This window comes from Dermacentor albipictus, unplaced genomic scaffold (assembly GCF_038994185.2).
Source record: "Dermacentor albipictus isolate Rhodes 1998 colony unplaced genomic scaffold, USDA_Dalb.pri_finalv2 scaffold_11, whole genome shotgun sequence".
NCBI classification, from domain to species: domain Eukaryota; kingdom Metazoa; phylum Arthropoda; class Arachnida; order Ixodida; family Ixodidae; genus Dermacentor; species Dermacentor albipictus.
The window spans coordinates 8,253,450-8,268,760 of record NW_027225565.1 but is presented as its reverse complement, the minus strand read 5'-3'; the positions used below and the strand labels follow the sequence as shown (position 1 = coordinate 8,268,760).

Genomic DNA, 15,311 nt, shown 5'->3' with positions numbered 1-15,311 from the left:
CTTTTGATGCTCACCATGCGCTCGGAGTGAACAAAGTTGTTGACGTTGAGCAGCACAGCCCACCAGTTGCGGCGGCAGGCGGCTACCTCGGGCAGGATTTTTTCCTTCCAGATGGGACCAGAGCCAAGCAGGGGCACCAGGGTGAAGAAGCACAGTAGCACCAGGCAGCCAGGGGTCAGTCTGAGGTCATGCGTGTAACAGCGGAGAGAGGGACTCTGTAGGGGCTAACTAGAACACTCTGCTGGCCAGGGCAACGTCGGTGCGTGTTCACACCATAAAGCTGTGGCGTACGCAAAGTAAACAAAGGTTGAGACGACAAGGACATTATGTTAATGTTAATTCGCCATCATCGCGTGCTCTCCGAATTCTGTTTCAATTTGTCCCAACCTACCTATTCTGGAGGAATGATTAATTGCTATTGCATTTTATGTATTCTAAATTATTTTGGATTTCCCGCGTCTTGACCAATCCACATGAGTGGGCATGAGCCACTGTAACATAGGGCGTTACATCTACAGGTGCCTGACTGTGTCACCTGTATTGTCTTTGCCTATACTTTGCCTGCGTCAAATTTTTCTGGTGTATAGGCTCTGTAGGGGTCAATCTTCAGCGTTTCAACCATTCAGCCATTTCAACTCGAGTATTAAGTTCGAGTTTAAAGCGCGAGTCATTTGGCGGATAAGCGGCACGTGAATATTTCAAGAGGCACAAAAAACGATTATATGAGTTATGAAGTTGTTAGTCGCTCTACAGTATGTTGACCTGGTTTTTCGACGCTGTTATGAAAATCAAAAAGTTCGTTTTGGCCTTCCTGGCTGTATTGGGAATGAACAAAGGCATTGATGGCAATGCCGGAGTATATGCACCTTTACATGCACTATATCTGCCAACGGATACAAAGTGTCGATTTGGTCACTGCTACAAGATAGTAAAAAGACCTGCAGTGGCGCGCAGAGGCGCACACGAGTGCTAAGTGGACCAGCACACAGTGCGATTGCCGAAGCAACAGCAGCAGCAGCATAAAAACGCCAACGTTTAAACCCCTGTGGCACCTCAGCACCTGTGGCGTTCTGCTACAGAGCGCACTGTCTTGATTCTAGGGGGCGCTGAGCTCTAGCCAGTCAAGCCTGGGGTGCCCTAGTCAAGCCTTTGTTTGCTTATGCAGGGTGTACCGACTATCATGCACCAATATTTAAAGACATGCAAATGCCACGTAGCTGGACAGAACCAAGGTAATGTTGTTTGCCGTCACTCGGAGATATTCAGATTATTTTTTTTTTCCATTTCGCCTAAATACAAACTAATCGTAATTAATTATTGAACTTCTCAATTAATATGATTAGATTAAATGTGTCCATAAAAATTGTAGGGCAACATGAAAAACTCCCCACAAAGCTTTATGTTGCTCAATACGTGCTATATAAAAGTGTTATTTTCGTTTTGTTTTGTTTTGAGCGTGAAAGAAGCCCGCGAACGCACGCAAAGTGCCTCGAGCGGCCAGTTGCGCGTCAATATTGCGAGCACGCTCTAAAAAACGTTTACACCCTTTGGGGTGTATATTTGCCACACAACGTTAATCGTCATCTGTCTTGCCCGCATTTCCTTTCTTGAAAACGCTGCGCTCGTTACATTCCTGTGGAGAATGCTCTGTCATGCTGATATAACGCGCATGCCGTTCGTGACTTGGAAGTACCGGGCTCGCAGCGTTAAAGAAAGGAAATGCGGGCAAGACAGATGACGATTATTGTTGCGTGGCAAATATACACCCCAAAGTGTGCAACTGTTTTTAGAGTGTATTCGCGGGCTCCTTTCACGCCCGGAAAAACACATGTAGCACGTATTCAGCAACAGAAAGCTGTATCGGGAGTTTTTCATGTTGCTGTACAATTTTCTAATTGACCCTTTTCGTCTAATTATAATATTTGAGAGGTTGACCAATTAATTAAGTCTAATTATGCAATTCGGCGAGATCAAAAAAAAATATTTTGAGTGTCTCCAAGCGACGGCAAACCAGATTACCTAGGTTCTGTCCAGCTACGTGGCATTTGCATATTTTTATGTCTTGGTGCAAGATAGTTGGGACACCCTGCATATAGGCTTCTTTGTCCGTACCTCTCGACATCCCTGCGGTGCTGAATAAATTTGATAGGATTTTAATGTGACTGACAGGTATTTGGATGAAATTGGAAACGTTGGAAAATACTGCGTCACCGGCTTCTGAGGTGAAAGAAACGCACGTGAGCAATAAATCAGTTCTTCCCACGGGCAGTCAATTCCAGAAAGAAGAAGGAGCAAGAGCAGTATGTTCCGCAGTCTCGGCCATTCACACAGATCACCAAAAGCGCGGCCAAAAAAAGTTAAGGCAAATAAAAAAAACGAAGAAGAAAAAGAGAAGGAAAGGAAAGCGCCTGTTAGACATGGAATTCCTGAAAAATGAACTTCAAAGTCATAAAATTTTAAAAAAAAAGCTAAGAGAAAGAATAGCACAAGTACACACTACGCGCTAATACAATTACACAATATTGCTTTCATGTAAGAAACTGTCAAGAATTTCAGAGCAGATCTTTGTGATGACGCGTTAGTCTACGGTGCAAGCAAATTTTTCTTAGAATGAACGGCGATTCATTACTGACCTGATAACGTATCCCACTGACTCGAGCTGATGTGTTCTAGTTCGAACCAAATCTGAGGTGTTTTAAGTGGGAAATAAAACTGGGGCGTTTTAGTTCGAGCCTGTGTGTGAACGGGAAACACTCACGGTGCGCACGGACTCCCTCGGGACAGAGGCTCTGCTGAATGGGCGTTCGGCGAAAATTGCAAAAATCAAAGGAAGGTCGGGACGATTCTACGCTTTACTCAATGCATCATGCCTTGTTCGTAGCACGCGGGTAACTGTCGATGTCGATGAACGCGTCCGTTATGCTCGCCGGATGTGAACCGCCTTATTGGGCTAAACGATAGTCTGTCTGTTTTTAGTTTCGGCGGTCTGTACAGCAGACGCAATGCCCCTCCTCACGCGGTTAAACATTACAAAAGGGGACTCACCTCAAGTACCTGTATAGGAACATGCCAATAGTCTGCTTCTTGGCATTTTTCTTGTCGAGATTCCTGATCACGTTCATTGCTAAGAGGAGCCCACTGCGCAGCGCAAGAGTATCGGCATGTAAGAGCAGAAAGAGGGCAGTCGAGTACACCAGTAAATTTTTTTTTTAGCTTTGTCAAGTACCTCAGAAAGAAGAAAGTGTCCACGGCTAGGAGACCATTGACGATGACTTGGAAGAAAAATGACTCCACAGCGGGTATGAGAAATTTGAGGCCTCCTATGTAAAAAAAGAAGACAGACGAAATTGGCAACAATTAATGGTAACGTTTCACGGCCATCACAGAAGTTGCTGCGAGTTTTCAGAAAGAAAACTCGAGGGGAAGTACTGACAGCATTGTATTTAGTAGCTTGCATTTCGCGCGGCCGCGAGAGAAGTTGCGTGTACCTACGTGTATGCATGAACAGCTGCATCGGAATGACTGCAACACATGCTGCACTGCGCAACTGCGGCATGACATATATACGAACTGTATACGACTGAGTAACGTGTTTTTCCTCCCCCCAAGCTCGCTCAAGGGAAGCCGTGGAAGTCTTTAAATAAACCCATATAAAGCAATGTAGGTACAGATTTGTCTAGAGCCAAGCTTCAGCGTTATTATATTATTTTCTTTTTCACACGCACTATTTCGGTTTATATTGGATGACAGAAACCCTCGTTTCTTTTTCTTAACGACTATATTTTTCGGAGGAATGCTTAGTGGTCCTTTTCTTCCCTCTGTGGTTATTTCTCACGTAGGGGTGTATAGGTATTTTTTCGGAGGTTATTTACGTGGAAATGTGCTTGCTTCTGTAGCAAATCGTGTGGTGCTATCAATTAGCTGATATGCCCTTGCCTGCTTGATTTATCGGCGCTCAACTTCTGCACTGGCAAACAAGCAAAGATGGCGAAGCTGCGTCATAAGGCACATAACTGCACTGTCACACGTTCCAGCCGTGCAACGCAGGAAGTGTTCGCCATTATAGGGCACAAGATTGCCGAGTAGCGACGTGATGAGCTCAGTAAAAGAGCGTGCTTAAATCTCAGGGCCGGATTCTGAAATCCTCCTAACCTTAGACCGTTTCCTTACCTTCCGCAAGGAGCCCTCCATGCTACCTAAACGTTAGGCGCCCTCGGAAGGCCACCGCGAATTCTAAAAGCTTCCTTTCGCCTTCCCTGCGGAAGGAGCGCCTCGCCAAAGGAAGTGTAACGTTAGAGGCTTCTGGTTTCGAGATTACCCACAAAAAATGCGAAATATTTGTAATGAGTTGCCGAGACAAAGTGCCGGGACTGTTAAAATTGCATTTCTACTTTTATACTGGGGCATAAATTACATTTCTTTGGTTAATAACGTAAAAATGGTTCGAAAATGATGCGCGTGGCAAGAAAGCAATCTCAGTCTAGCAACTATGGCAGCATCTGAGTTCGTTTGGTCAGGCGTCGCTTTTTTTCTTTCTTTGCGTGCGTTTTCTTTCGTGTGTGTGTGTGTATGTTTATTTGCCATGCCGGGCAAAACATATTTTAGGGAGGAAGAAAAAGTCTTGTTCACGGAACTTCTACAAAGGTACAGCAATGTGATTGAAAGCAAGAAAACTTCGTCGTAGTATTCCAGTGGATTCTGCCTGTCAGTCAGGCGCCGGGCTGGAGTCAAAGGTGGAGGCTTTTACACAGTCCCGTAAAGAAGTTCATTTGCTCGTCGAAGAAACCGTGCATAGCTTTCGAAGCTATCGTCTTCGGATAAACATTGCAAGGCCGTCATTCTCGCCGCTCGCTTTCCACAAGATCACAGTGAAAAAAAAGATATGGCACAAAACGCGGTCCGCGTAACCAAACTGGGCGTCAGTACACGGCGGCTGGCTACCGCGGCCTTGGCTGCGCACGGCACCTACCCTAGCCGAGCGTACCGCGTGCAAAGTCATGCGGAGAAGCATACGTTCAGGTAGAGGAGCACGGTTAGGACGCATGAAGGTAGCATGCCGGCTCCCTAAGCGCGGGGAAGCACCAAGGAGGCCCTAACTTAGTGCCCCTTAGTAAGGTACGTTCCAGAATTGACGGCAGGTCGCCTCACAGCGTGTGAGGCATCCTTAGTTAGGAAAGGAACGTTTCAGAATCCGGGCCTTACGTTAAGCTGTTTACCTAACGCAATAAGAATCTATATTCACAACGGTGTCAGCGTTGTCGTAATAAACAACAAGATCCCCCAATTTCAACCTGTGTCGCAATCAATTTTCGATGGAGCGAAAAGTATTCGTACGAATAAGAAGTGACTGGATATGCCACGTCTGGACTTTGACCTCGAAACATTTAAAAAGTTTATTTCTCAAGTCGTACGCCCAATTATTACTATGCTGGTGGCGTATTCCAATTAAATCGAAGGTGTACATGAAGACAAATCTAGTTACTTTTCTCAGGGTTTCTCGATTTCTGACCGAGAGCGCCGAACATTAATTATAGCATGAATAACAAAAATGTCATGGGAAAGTTTTGAACGCTGAAAAGGAAACAAACAGGTCAAATAATTAATTTATAACACGCAGGTAAACCAAGAGCGCTTATTTGTTAGCCCTGCCTATGTCCTTGGTCTTTTGTGCGCGCTCAGTTCATCAATAAATCATTACCAACTCGCCAAGATTTCAGTTCTATTCCAATTCTTATCTCTATAAGGAAGAGAAAGACTGATATCCTCCAGGTGAGAGCATGTGCTAAGGCATTACTGCAGTCCAAAGCGCTCGCAACTGGAGCTCGACAAGGGCGTACTCGGCGACGATCAGTTCGCTTTTTCTCGACGCCTATGATAATGCAACCAGAGAAGCTATATCTGCGTCCAAGGTTCGGTTGTACCTACGCACTGCTTGGAATTCGACGTTGAGGTACGTCTGCGACAGCACCACCCAGAACATGGTCATGACGCGGATTCCGTGCAGACATTGCATGGCCGAAGGCACGTCCTCTGTAGTCAGCAGTTGCTTTAGGTTCCGGAAGATGCCGAATGTGGCCAGCACACTTTTGTCCGCTTCTGAAATTGCGAAAGGAAAAAAAAAGTTAGAGGCCGGAATAAGTCAAAACTAACTACGTGTACGATAGGTACAACCTTTAGTGGCACAACTTTTCCGATTGATATACTAATACACAGCCTGTTCAAAGGGAAGCTTTTCGTTTGAAAAGTAAACACAGTGGTGTAAGTACCTCGCAGACCACCAACATGGTAAGCTGAGGGTTCGTTATGCGTTGACACTGAGTGCAGTCCAGGAACATGAGCGTTAAACAGGTCGAGCGACGTGGAGTGGTAATTCAAGCGGCTCGGCCTCGTACTTCTATCGACGCGTCACGGTTTTTTTTCTCCCTCCGTAATAAATCACGTGCATTAGCTAAAGTACGCGTGTATCACGTGACTCTTGAGCGTACGCCCGAGTGACTCCTGGGTGATTGAATGTTAATGACACGTAAGGCATACATAAAAGTGCACCATTATGCAACAGATAATGGTGGCTTTCCCGAGTCAATGTCTCTGGATAGTATGCGAGCCAGTTACAGTCGTCGCTGTAGAAGGGCTACCGCATCTAAACAAGCTAGATTGGTGCATCAGTGTGCCAGAAAGGTACGTCTCCTGGATGATTCGCAGAACACTGACTTGTTCGAAAGCTTTCGGCCTTTGCACCTCACAGGAGAGCTGTTGCGTTCTCCAGGGTCGCGTACCGCACCGCTGCCGACCAGTTGTTGCGACGCTTGGTTCTTCAACCTCGACCAGCGTTACCATTAGGTAGCGTGGCGTTGTCGGCAGACTGCAGGCGTCCGGTAGACCATGGCGATGAGACAGGGACGAGACGACTTCTCGTGCGAAACTTGCACGGCTTATTCAACGGTTGGTGATAGATGAGAAGAGGATGAATTAAAAAGGTACATTTCAGGCCCCTTTAAATAGACCCACTAAAATCGTAGGCGGGATCTTGGTCACGTCATCGTCACGTGACATGCACTGAGTCCAACGGTGCTTGGCGGCGGCAAACACTTTCCCAGGACCATGTTTTCCCCAGCTTGCCTCCGCTGGTGGCAACCCGCGGGTCCTGGGCATCGTAGGCAGCTGATCCTTTCTTTTTCGCACGTCGTTGGTTCACGGAAAGGGCGTCTGGTTGTGGATGGACGGCTGATCCATTCTCCCAGTTGACGTCTTCACGAGCATGCCTCTGCTGGCGGCAGCCCAGGGGTCCTGTCTGGTTTGCGGACAGCGTTCTCCTCTAGAGTTTGACAGCTCGCGGAAAGGGCTTTCACGCACACACACACAAAGGGGCCCGTGAACACTGCGGGGCGTCAGCCAGACCGGCATCCACTGGAGACAACGATAGCAAATTAGGAATCCATTCTTCGTTTCGCTTAGGCATGCACACACACGAAGGGGCTTGTAAGTACTGCGGCGCACCTGCCAGACCGGTAACCACTCGAGACAACCGCATCAAATTAGGAATCCGCCCTTCGTCTTGAGGAGGCATGGTGGTTGAGCATCCTTTTTGCCCGGGGTGTTGCACGCCAACCGGAACAGCTATTGTAGTAAGCGAGCCCGAGCGATCTGCGGCGCGCGGCAGAAACATGAGGTTGAATCATAGGTTTCCATACCAAGATTGCTAGCAGAAAATTGGATTCTGCAGTCGTTCATCCACCGTGACAATGATAGGCAGTAACGACATCGATTTTTCTACGATTCGGCATGGCTTTGTTGAAAATTATTTTATTGCGATAGCAACTATATGAACGCTCCAGGCGCATCTTTACCGCCCTCGTTTTCGTGATGTTCCGTATAAAATCCCAGGGCGATAACATCGTCGCCGCACGCCGTATGTATGCTGTGTGTGCGAGTGAAAGCACGCGAGGGGAGCAGACGATCGCGGGTCAATTTGGCGCGCCCGAGGGGGGAAAGCGGAAAGGAAACGCACCGTCTTCCGTTGCGCGAAAGGCCGTGGGCGGATGGGAGGCAGGCCATTTCCATTTCAAATTTCAGAATGAAGCTTCAAATGTATTCCGCTTGATCTGGATGTTGTTTAACGGTAACACTCGCCATACTGAGTGACTACACTCTTGACATTTTATTAGCAAGCGTCTTTCTTTTTATTTGTTATGTTCTGTAAATCGTACAGTGGCAAAAAAAGTTAGGGTGTAAATAAGGCTAATCGTTATTTTACACTGAACTTGCGGCAGCACATTAGCTTCAAATAGGAAACGAAAGGTTGTTCGAAGCCAGGAGGGCGAAGTTTAGCCAAATCAAAGTTGTAGTCGGATGAATCGCAGTGCTGGCGGCGCGCGGATTCGCTAGCAGCCAGGTTTTTCTCTGGTAATCTTATTACGGAACTCTATGGTTCGGACCGCGGTGTCCGAAATGTGGCCGCGCGTGCGCACTCCGTAGATACCGGTTGCCATTGTCAGACACATTGCCGAACGCATACTGGGCACACCGGTTCTCGTTAGATCACCTAATCTAAGCAGCGTGAGTCCTTGGAAGGAAGATCACGTGGTATCGCAGAATGCTGGTGGTTCATCTGGTACAGGGGAACAGCTTTGTATGCCCGCATTCAAACAGCTTTTTCTCGCGTAAGAGCGTTTCCTTATCGCTTGACGTGCTGGCGCGGCGCCAGTCTTGATAGCGATTACCGTGACAGAAAATTCGAGCACAGCCAACCCTGGAAGTCATAAGAGAAGTTTCGCGCATACAGTCCATTTGCACCGGGCTCCCAAAAATGTACGCGTGTCACGTCTTGAGACGTTTACCGGTGAATAAAATCGTTGTATTCTGAAATTGCTCGGCGTCGCAGAAACGTCTGTTGCGTAAGTGCCTTTGCGATTGGCTCATCGGCGTGACGGACGGATCGCTATAACGCCGATTCCTATCGTGAGTGGTGGCCGTCCGAGCGTCTATCATAACGTATGTGAATAGGGGTTCTGGGTGCGTATTCACCAAAAGCTCTTACCCTAGAATTGTTCGTATAAAAGCAGATTGCAGCCAATCCTTGTGCTAGACATATCATAAACGAAGCCGGCTATCCAAAAGCAAAGAGCACTTACGAACAAAAAGCTTTGTGAATTCGGTCCCAGATTTCCGAGACCTAAAAGAAACAGCCATACGGCGTCAATGGCAGAGTATATCTCCTTTTTCCCAGGCCCCATATCGAAGCAAGTGCACCGAAAACTCATTGTGGGTGGGTGCGCCCGTTCTGCCAGCTCGCTGCCTAACCCACAAAAGGACCAACGTTATTGGCTGCTGCCACACCTAACACACAGCAAGTCCACAAAATGCTGGGGAGGAGCACCGATACACATATATTGTACTGTAAAATAAGGAGCAGTGGGGCTGCGGCTACGACAGAGACAACGACGACGAGAGAGAAAAACCTTGTTTCGGTGCTCGATCGCCTATACTACCTCTACCCGCCGTGGTTGCTCAGTGGCTATGGTGTTAGGCTGCTGAGCACAAGGTCGCGGGATCGAATCCCGGTCACGGCGGCCGCATTTCGATGGGGGCGAAATGCGAAAACACCCGTGTACTTAGATTTAGGTGCACGTTAAAGAACCCCAGGCGGTCGAAATTTCCGGAGTCCTCCACTACGGCGTGCCTCATAATCAGAAAGTGGTTTTGGCACGTAAAACCCCAGATAAGAAGAAGATAATACTACCTCTCGCTGCTCTATCGTTCTAGTCGCGAACGCTTACTGCCCAAAGAGCTTCGCGACATTTAATGAAGGTGCTGGGTGCCATTTGGTGGAGGTATATCGGTGCTATATATGTAAATATGTCACACTGCCAAGCGGGGCATTTATTTGCAGAATGCGTTTTCTCTCAGAGTCCATCAGAGTATATTTCGTCATTTTCAAGTAGCTCAAATGTCTATTCATATACGATCGATGACGTACTTCTCCTGAATGATTCGCAGAAACTTGGCCTCTGGATGATATTCAGGACAATCTCGAGCAACGTTCCGAGGAGAAGGACGGTCCCCAAGAGGCCGAACATGCATCTGAAAAGAACGTAAAGGGATGTAAGATGGTGAAATGAATAATAATTGTGTTCATGGAGCGAGATAAAGCTTTGGTCCTTGTGAAGCACCTGACGTATACAGCGGGCAACGCACCGTGGCTCCAAGCGTGAGCTCGCGATACAAGCTAACCAATCATAATGCGTTCTCGGGGAGAACTATTCTTCCCCAGATGCGTAGCGTGAGAAACCCAGGACAAAAGTTTAAAAGCTCGCAGGCTCAGTAGCAGCTCGGCTACATTTCTTTTTTGTCGAGGTTTTATCTTGCTGTTAAGTAGAAAAATACTTATCTTCGGCTTGAAGTTGTGGGTGTGACTGAACCCCGTCAGTTCGGGATGGCACATGACGAAATAAAACGAGGCACCGATCATAATAGATTTAGTAACGTTAACGTTACGGCTCCCACGCGAGAGCCCTGTTCAATGTTGTGAACAAGGCTCCCGCGTGGGAGCCGTAATGTTAACCTTACTAAACCTTTTGCGGTCGGTGTCGCTTTTTATTTCATCTTCATGATACCTTTGTCGTATGAGCTAATTAAGGATCACAATGCCTCGAAACGACGAAAAGTACATAGAGACGCATCGGAATTACAGAACTCGAGGTAAAAAAAGTTGACTCGGCATCCTGGCCCTGCCAAAGTAAATGTACGGCGAAGCTGTTGCAAAACCAACACTACGACTGCTGAGGGTGGTATGCAATGCTTTAGTGATGGTTCGGATGCTTGTATTGAGCTTGTTCTTCATTGAAACGTATGCTGTTCTGTGTGTTGTAAGGAGGGTGATTTCAATGAATGTATGCACTGTTCGCTTCACTTTGCTGAGCGCTTGTAGCCTCTGCGTTACGGGGGTACGAGTCATTGCATTTTTTGCTTGCTCACGGGGTTATGAGCCATTGCTTACGCGGGGGGCATAAGCCTTTGCTGATGATGACAGATGTTTGTTTTGAGCTTATTCTGTATTGAAACGTACGCTGTTCTGTACGTTGTATGCGTTATTCCAATGAATGTATGCACTGTTCACCTCACTTTGCTGAATGATTCTAGCCTCAGGAGGATTACGCGTTACGAGGGATATCAGCCTTTGCTGATGATGATAACTTTCTTGACGGGCGGACACAAAAAATGCCGATCACGAGAGGCCAACAGCTTCACTGTAAAGGGCTGACAGGGCCAATGGCCGTAAATGCTAATAAACCACGTAAATCACACTGGAACATGTTTGGCGCGGACAAAACATGAAAGCTCGTTATCAAGTTTAATTTATATATATATATATATATATATATATATATATATATATATATATATATATATATATATATATATATATACTACGTAACGCATGACAACAGAAGATGGCATTTCTGTAAATATGTCATGGAACTAAAATTAGTCAAGCAACAGTCAGTCGTAAACACTAAACCAAGAAGCCGGCTACGCCATTTTCGCGCCAATTTTCATTGGTATGATTTTTTCATTTTTTTTTTTCATGCACGCCTCGAGCAAACTTATGATGCCAACTACGGAGGAAAGAGATTACCTAGGCTGGAACATTGCGTGGTAAAACAGTTTCGGCACGTTAAATTTCGTAATCTGATTTCTAATCTAACGTCTCAAGCCTGAATGGCCTCCAAAGTTAGCCTAACACCTGATCATGTCACGTGGAAGCTTGTTCCGTCTGCTTGGACAGACGGTAGCGACGTGCGGCTGACACAGACACTAGTTTTGAAAGGGGGAAAAAGAGGAAAGTAAATATACGTTGCAAGGAACGACAGAATAGGTACATCGGAGGAAGAAACGTGCAGAGAACAGCTGGCAGGGCAACGGAAAAAGTGCGCATCGATCAAAACCTGCCGGGAACCAAACATCCTCGGATGAGCCTGACGATCGGCACCGAGTATCAGACGGCACCTGATGAGCCGAATTTAGGAGGTACGGGACAGAGAAAAAGCGAAGCGAACGGCATCACGCGACAGATTGACCTGCTGAGTTTCCATGGGTGCGTGACGCTCACAATTTGGCCTTTCCTTTAAAATGCAACGAATTTTATTACAACTGGTTCTCTAGTTGCCTGATGAGAGTATTTCTGCCGTTCGCGTGCATTTGAATTGAGTAAGCCCAATGTGAAGCTTCTGCTCAATAACTTATAATCAATCAAATATAGTAGAACGGAAAGCTGAGCTATATAGCGATGACTGTTGGCTTGGCATTGGTGGCACGAAATAACGACATTGACGAGAGCTAGATGACAGCAGAGTCCCATGTCCTTTTTGAATGCCTAATGCAACAAACTTTGCGCATGATAATAAAAAAAAACTATTGCTTTCAGAATTTCGTCTACAAAATGCGAATGGGTGCTGTACCCATTTTACCCACGAAACGCTGTCATGCCCGCTCGCCAGAGTGACGCAGAGTTCGGAACCTCTCGACCGGGTCCGACACATCCATGCTTGTTTCTGCTTCGCGCGCAGAGCGTGTGTCGTTCTTGCGTGTGACTGGCTATATTTTCCCCCGCATTTTACAGTAATAAAGATGTAGACAGGGTCTGAAGATATATTACGTGAGCATGCATATATAGTTGCAGTTGACTTTTGTAACCCTCTGAGTCCGCGAAGTAAATTTGCCACGATCCAAGCAGAATGCGACATTTGAGGAAAGGGAAAAAAATGATGTTGGGCGACGTGCTTACATGGCCACCAGCTGCTCTTCCGTGAGAGTGACGATGCCTTTCGTTTCGCACTCGGCGACGCTGACGCCAAGCTTCAGGTTGGCGACCGCTGCTCGGTTCCATGGAAAAGAGAAAAACGTAGTACGCATTCCGAATCATTCAGAGCGGCCGACACGTCGCAAACACGCGCGAAAGCTGCGCGCGCTGTATGAAGAATTCCAGCACGCGAGTTTTCTGCACAGAGATTACGATCGTGCAAATGAATGCACGATATGAAAAGCGCGAAATGAAGCTGAGAGCAAGGGTCGATCGCTATAGCGTTCCGGCGCTAGTCGTAGTTATCGCATGCTTGACCAGTGAATGAGTATGGTAAATGCGGCATAACATTACAATGCTGCTACGTTTCGTCATAAACATGTACACATACCGAAGTAGCACTACAAAGAAAGCTTATGCACACCGATGTCAGCCTATATATTAGCAGCCAGTGTACTTATGACCTTGGGCCCTATAGCGTAAAACTATTCCAATATATTTTTATTCCAATCTCTTGACGTCAAATTTGCGTAACCGCCGACGCAAGCAGCGGGCGGTCACCCACAGGGTTGTCTGAACAGACCAGTCAAACGCTCTCCTCGTTCACAGGAGGTCACTCTTGCTTGCTTGAAAAACGAATAACGTTGTCTACACTGAGCGGCTTGTCCTATCTAATTGGCCGACAAGAGGCGAGGAGCACGCTCAAGTGGAGAGGGATTCGATCGGGCAGAGCCAGTGCACTGAAAACGATAACCGAATGACGAGGGTGGTGCCGGCGTCTGCGATTGGTCCGCTTTCCCTTACTTGGCTTCAGGTGCCTGGTCCAAAATCACGGCGGCATGCAACGGAGGCTTAAGAATGACGCTAAAACGGATTATCAGCAAAGAAGAGTTGGCAGAATGAGGTTGTAAACGTGCCGAAAGTGCTCGAAAACGTTAAAGGCACGCAAGAAGCTTTATTATACGCAAATTAACGCATACTCTCCGGCACGTGCGAGTAGCCAGCGCCTGAGCAATCTTTTATTCCTTTCGGAAGGGGGCAGCCTGCGGCTATTCAGAAAAAATTCAGTCTTGTTCGGCATATGAATGCATCGTTAATACGTACACGTCACTTTGACGCGGTGAGCTTTCGCGGTTTCGTGATGTCGCGTGACAGGTAGGTGAAGTGGGCGCAGCCCGAAAACTTTTGACCAATAGCCGGGGGCTAATGGCAAGAAGGCTTCAAATCAGAAATAACTGTTTTTCTTTTCTTCGGTCAAATTATGCATAATCAGTGTGTACACGTCATATCAGATGGGGAGGTATCGCGGTTTTTGTGACGTCGCGTGACAGACAGGTGAAGGGAGCTAGTCCGAATTCGAGCAATCGCGGAGGGCTGATAGCCGAATTGGAATAGAAATGCTTGGAATAGCTTTACGTTATAGCACCCCTTGTTTCTATGTTCGGTAACCTCTGCTTCGTACATGACGTTTTTTTTTCTGGAAGCATTGGACATAATGTGTTCAAGTTACGACACCTCGTGTGCTATATATGCACGAGCTTCTGTCGCAAGTTGACGATACCCATTACTGCAAGCGTCTTTTGATATCAACGACTACATGGATGTATACCTTTTGATCGCCACGAAGACGGCAGCTGTTTCAGCATCGCGTAGTGTTACGTCACCAAATGCCCGAGTAATTCTTTCTTCGGCATGTGAATATTTAAGTGGGTAAATGTAGGGAAATCATCTCGTTATCCGTGCTTTATTAATGACTACATAAATTTTCATCACACTTGTTTGTTCACACAGCTGCACGTGATTGGTTGATCTTGGTTCCCCTTCATGATTCTGTTTCACTGACTCGGGAAGGCTAATCTGCGGTCTGTGCGCAGCACAAAAAGCCAATGTCGATAAAAAAAGAAATCCGTGTAAGGGTATCAGGGATTCCCTACGGGGTGCAACCCTACCAAAGGAGAGGGGAAAAAAAAAACAAAGACCCTCGGAGCTGACCTTGAGCAAACTGGACTCCCGGCAGGTTTATGGCGGCAACTTCCGGTCGCCGCCTTTGCCGCGCTTTTGGACCACCTACTCCACGCTGGCATCGCGGTGCGTTGCAGTAATGGTCTTTGTGTCCGCAGTGAAACAAATGAGGTACGGTGTAGTTAACAGTGTAGAGGCAACTGGCAAAAAACAGCGACAAGGATTTTCTATCTTTTTTTTTACATAGAGCTCCAATTCTTTGTCTTTTCACAGAGGACGCACTCAAGCCTGCTTATAGAACCTGAAGAGACAAAGCAGTTTTTTTTTCCCTACGTCTCGCACGGTGAATATTTACTCCTGTCAGAATGTGAAAGGATAAAACGTACGTACACTTAGTGAAGTGGGTCACAAAGTCTCGTAAAGCGGCATGTGCCTCCGCAGAATCTATATATAGTTAACAATGGCGCATTACCCAAAGACACATCGGCTCCTACAAAGCGACTGAGGATTAATATTATCTGTAGCCTTAACCCCTTTTCTCAAATCTTAC

General features: G+C 46.8%; 1 protein-coding gene across 4 annotated transcripts in view; it reads right to left on the bottom strand.

Annotated features, from left to right (window-relative positions):
- The window catches only part of LOC139051238 (nose resistant to fluoxetine protein 6-like), a 267,535-nt gene that overhangs the window by 25,553 nt on the left and 226,671 nt on the right, over positions 1–15,311 (bottom strand). For 3 of the 4 annotated variants that reach the window (XM_070528221.1, XM_070528222.1, XM_070528223.1), the window contains 7 exons: positions 14,792–14,905; positions 12,785–12,872; positions 9,977–10,080; positions 5,926–6,096; positions 3,227–3,320; positions 3,046–3,138; positions 15–180 (listed from right to left, as the gene is read on the bottom strand). In XM_070528221.1, the coding sequence (XP_070384322.1) occupies positions 15–180; positions 3,046–3,138; positions 3,227–3,320; positions 5,926–6,096; positions 9,977–10,080; positions 12,785–12,872; positions 14,792–14,905 (830 nt within the window). The remainder of the gene's footprint in view (positions 1–14; positions 181–3,045; positions 3,139–3,226; positions 3,321–5,925; positions 6,097–9,976; positions 10,081–12,784; positions 12,873–14,791; positions 14,906–15,311) is intronic. The other variant, XM_070528224.1, reaches the window with a different exon arrangement.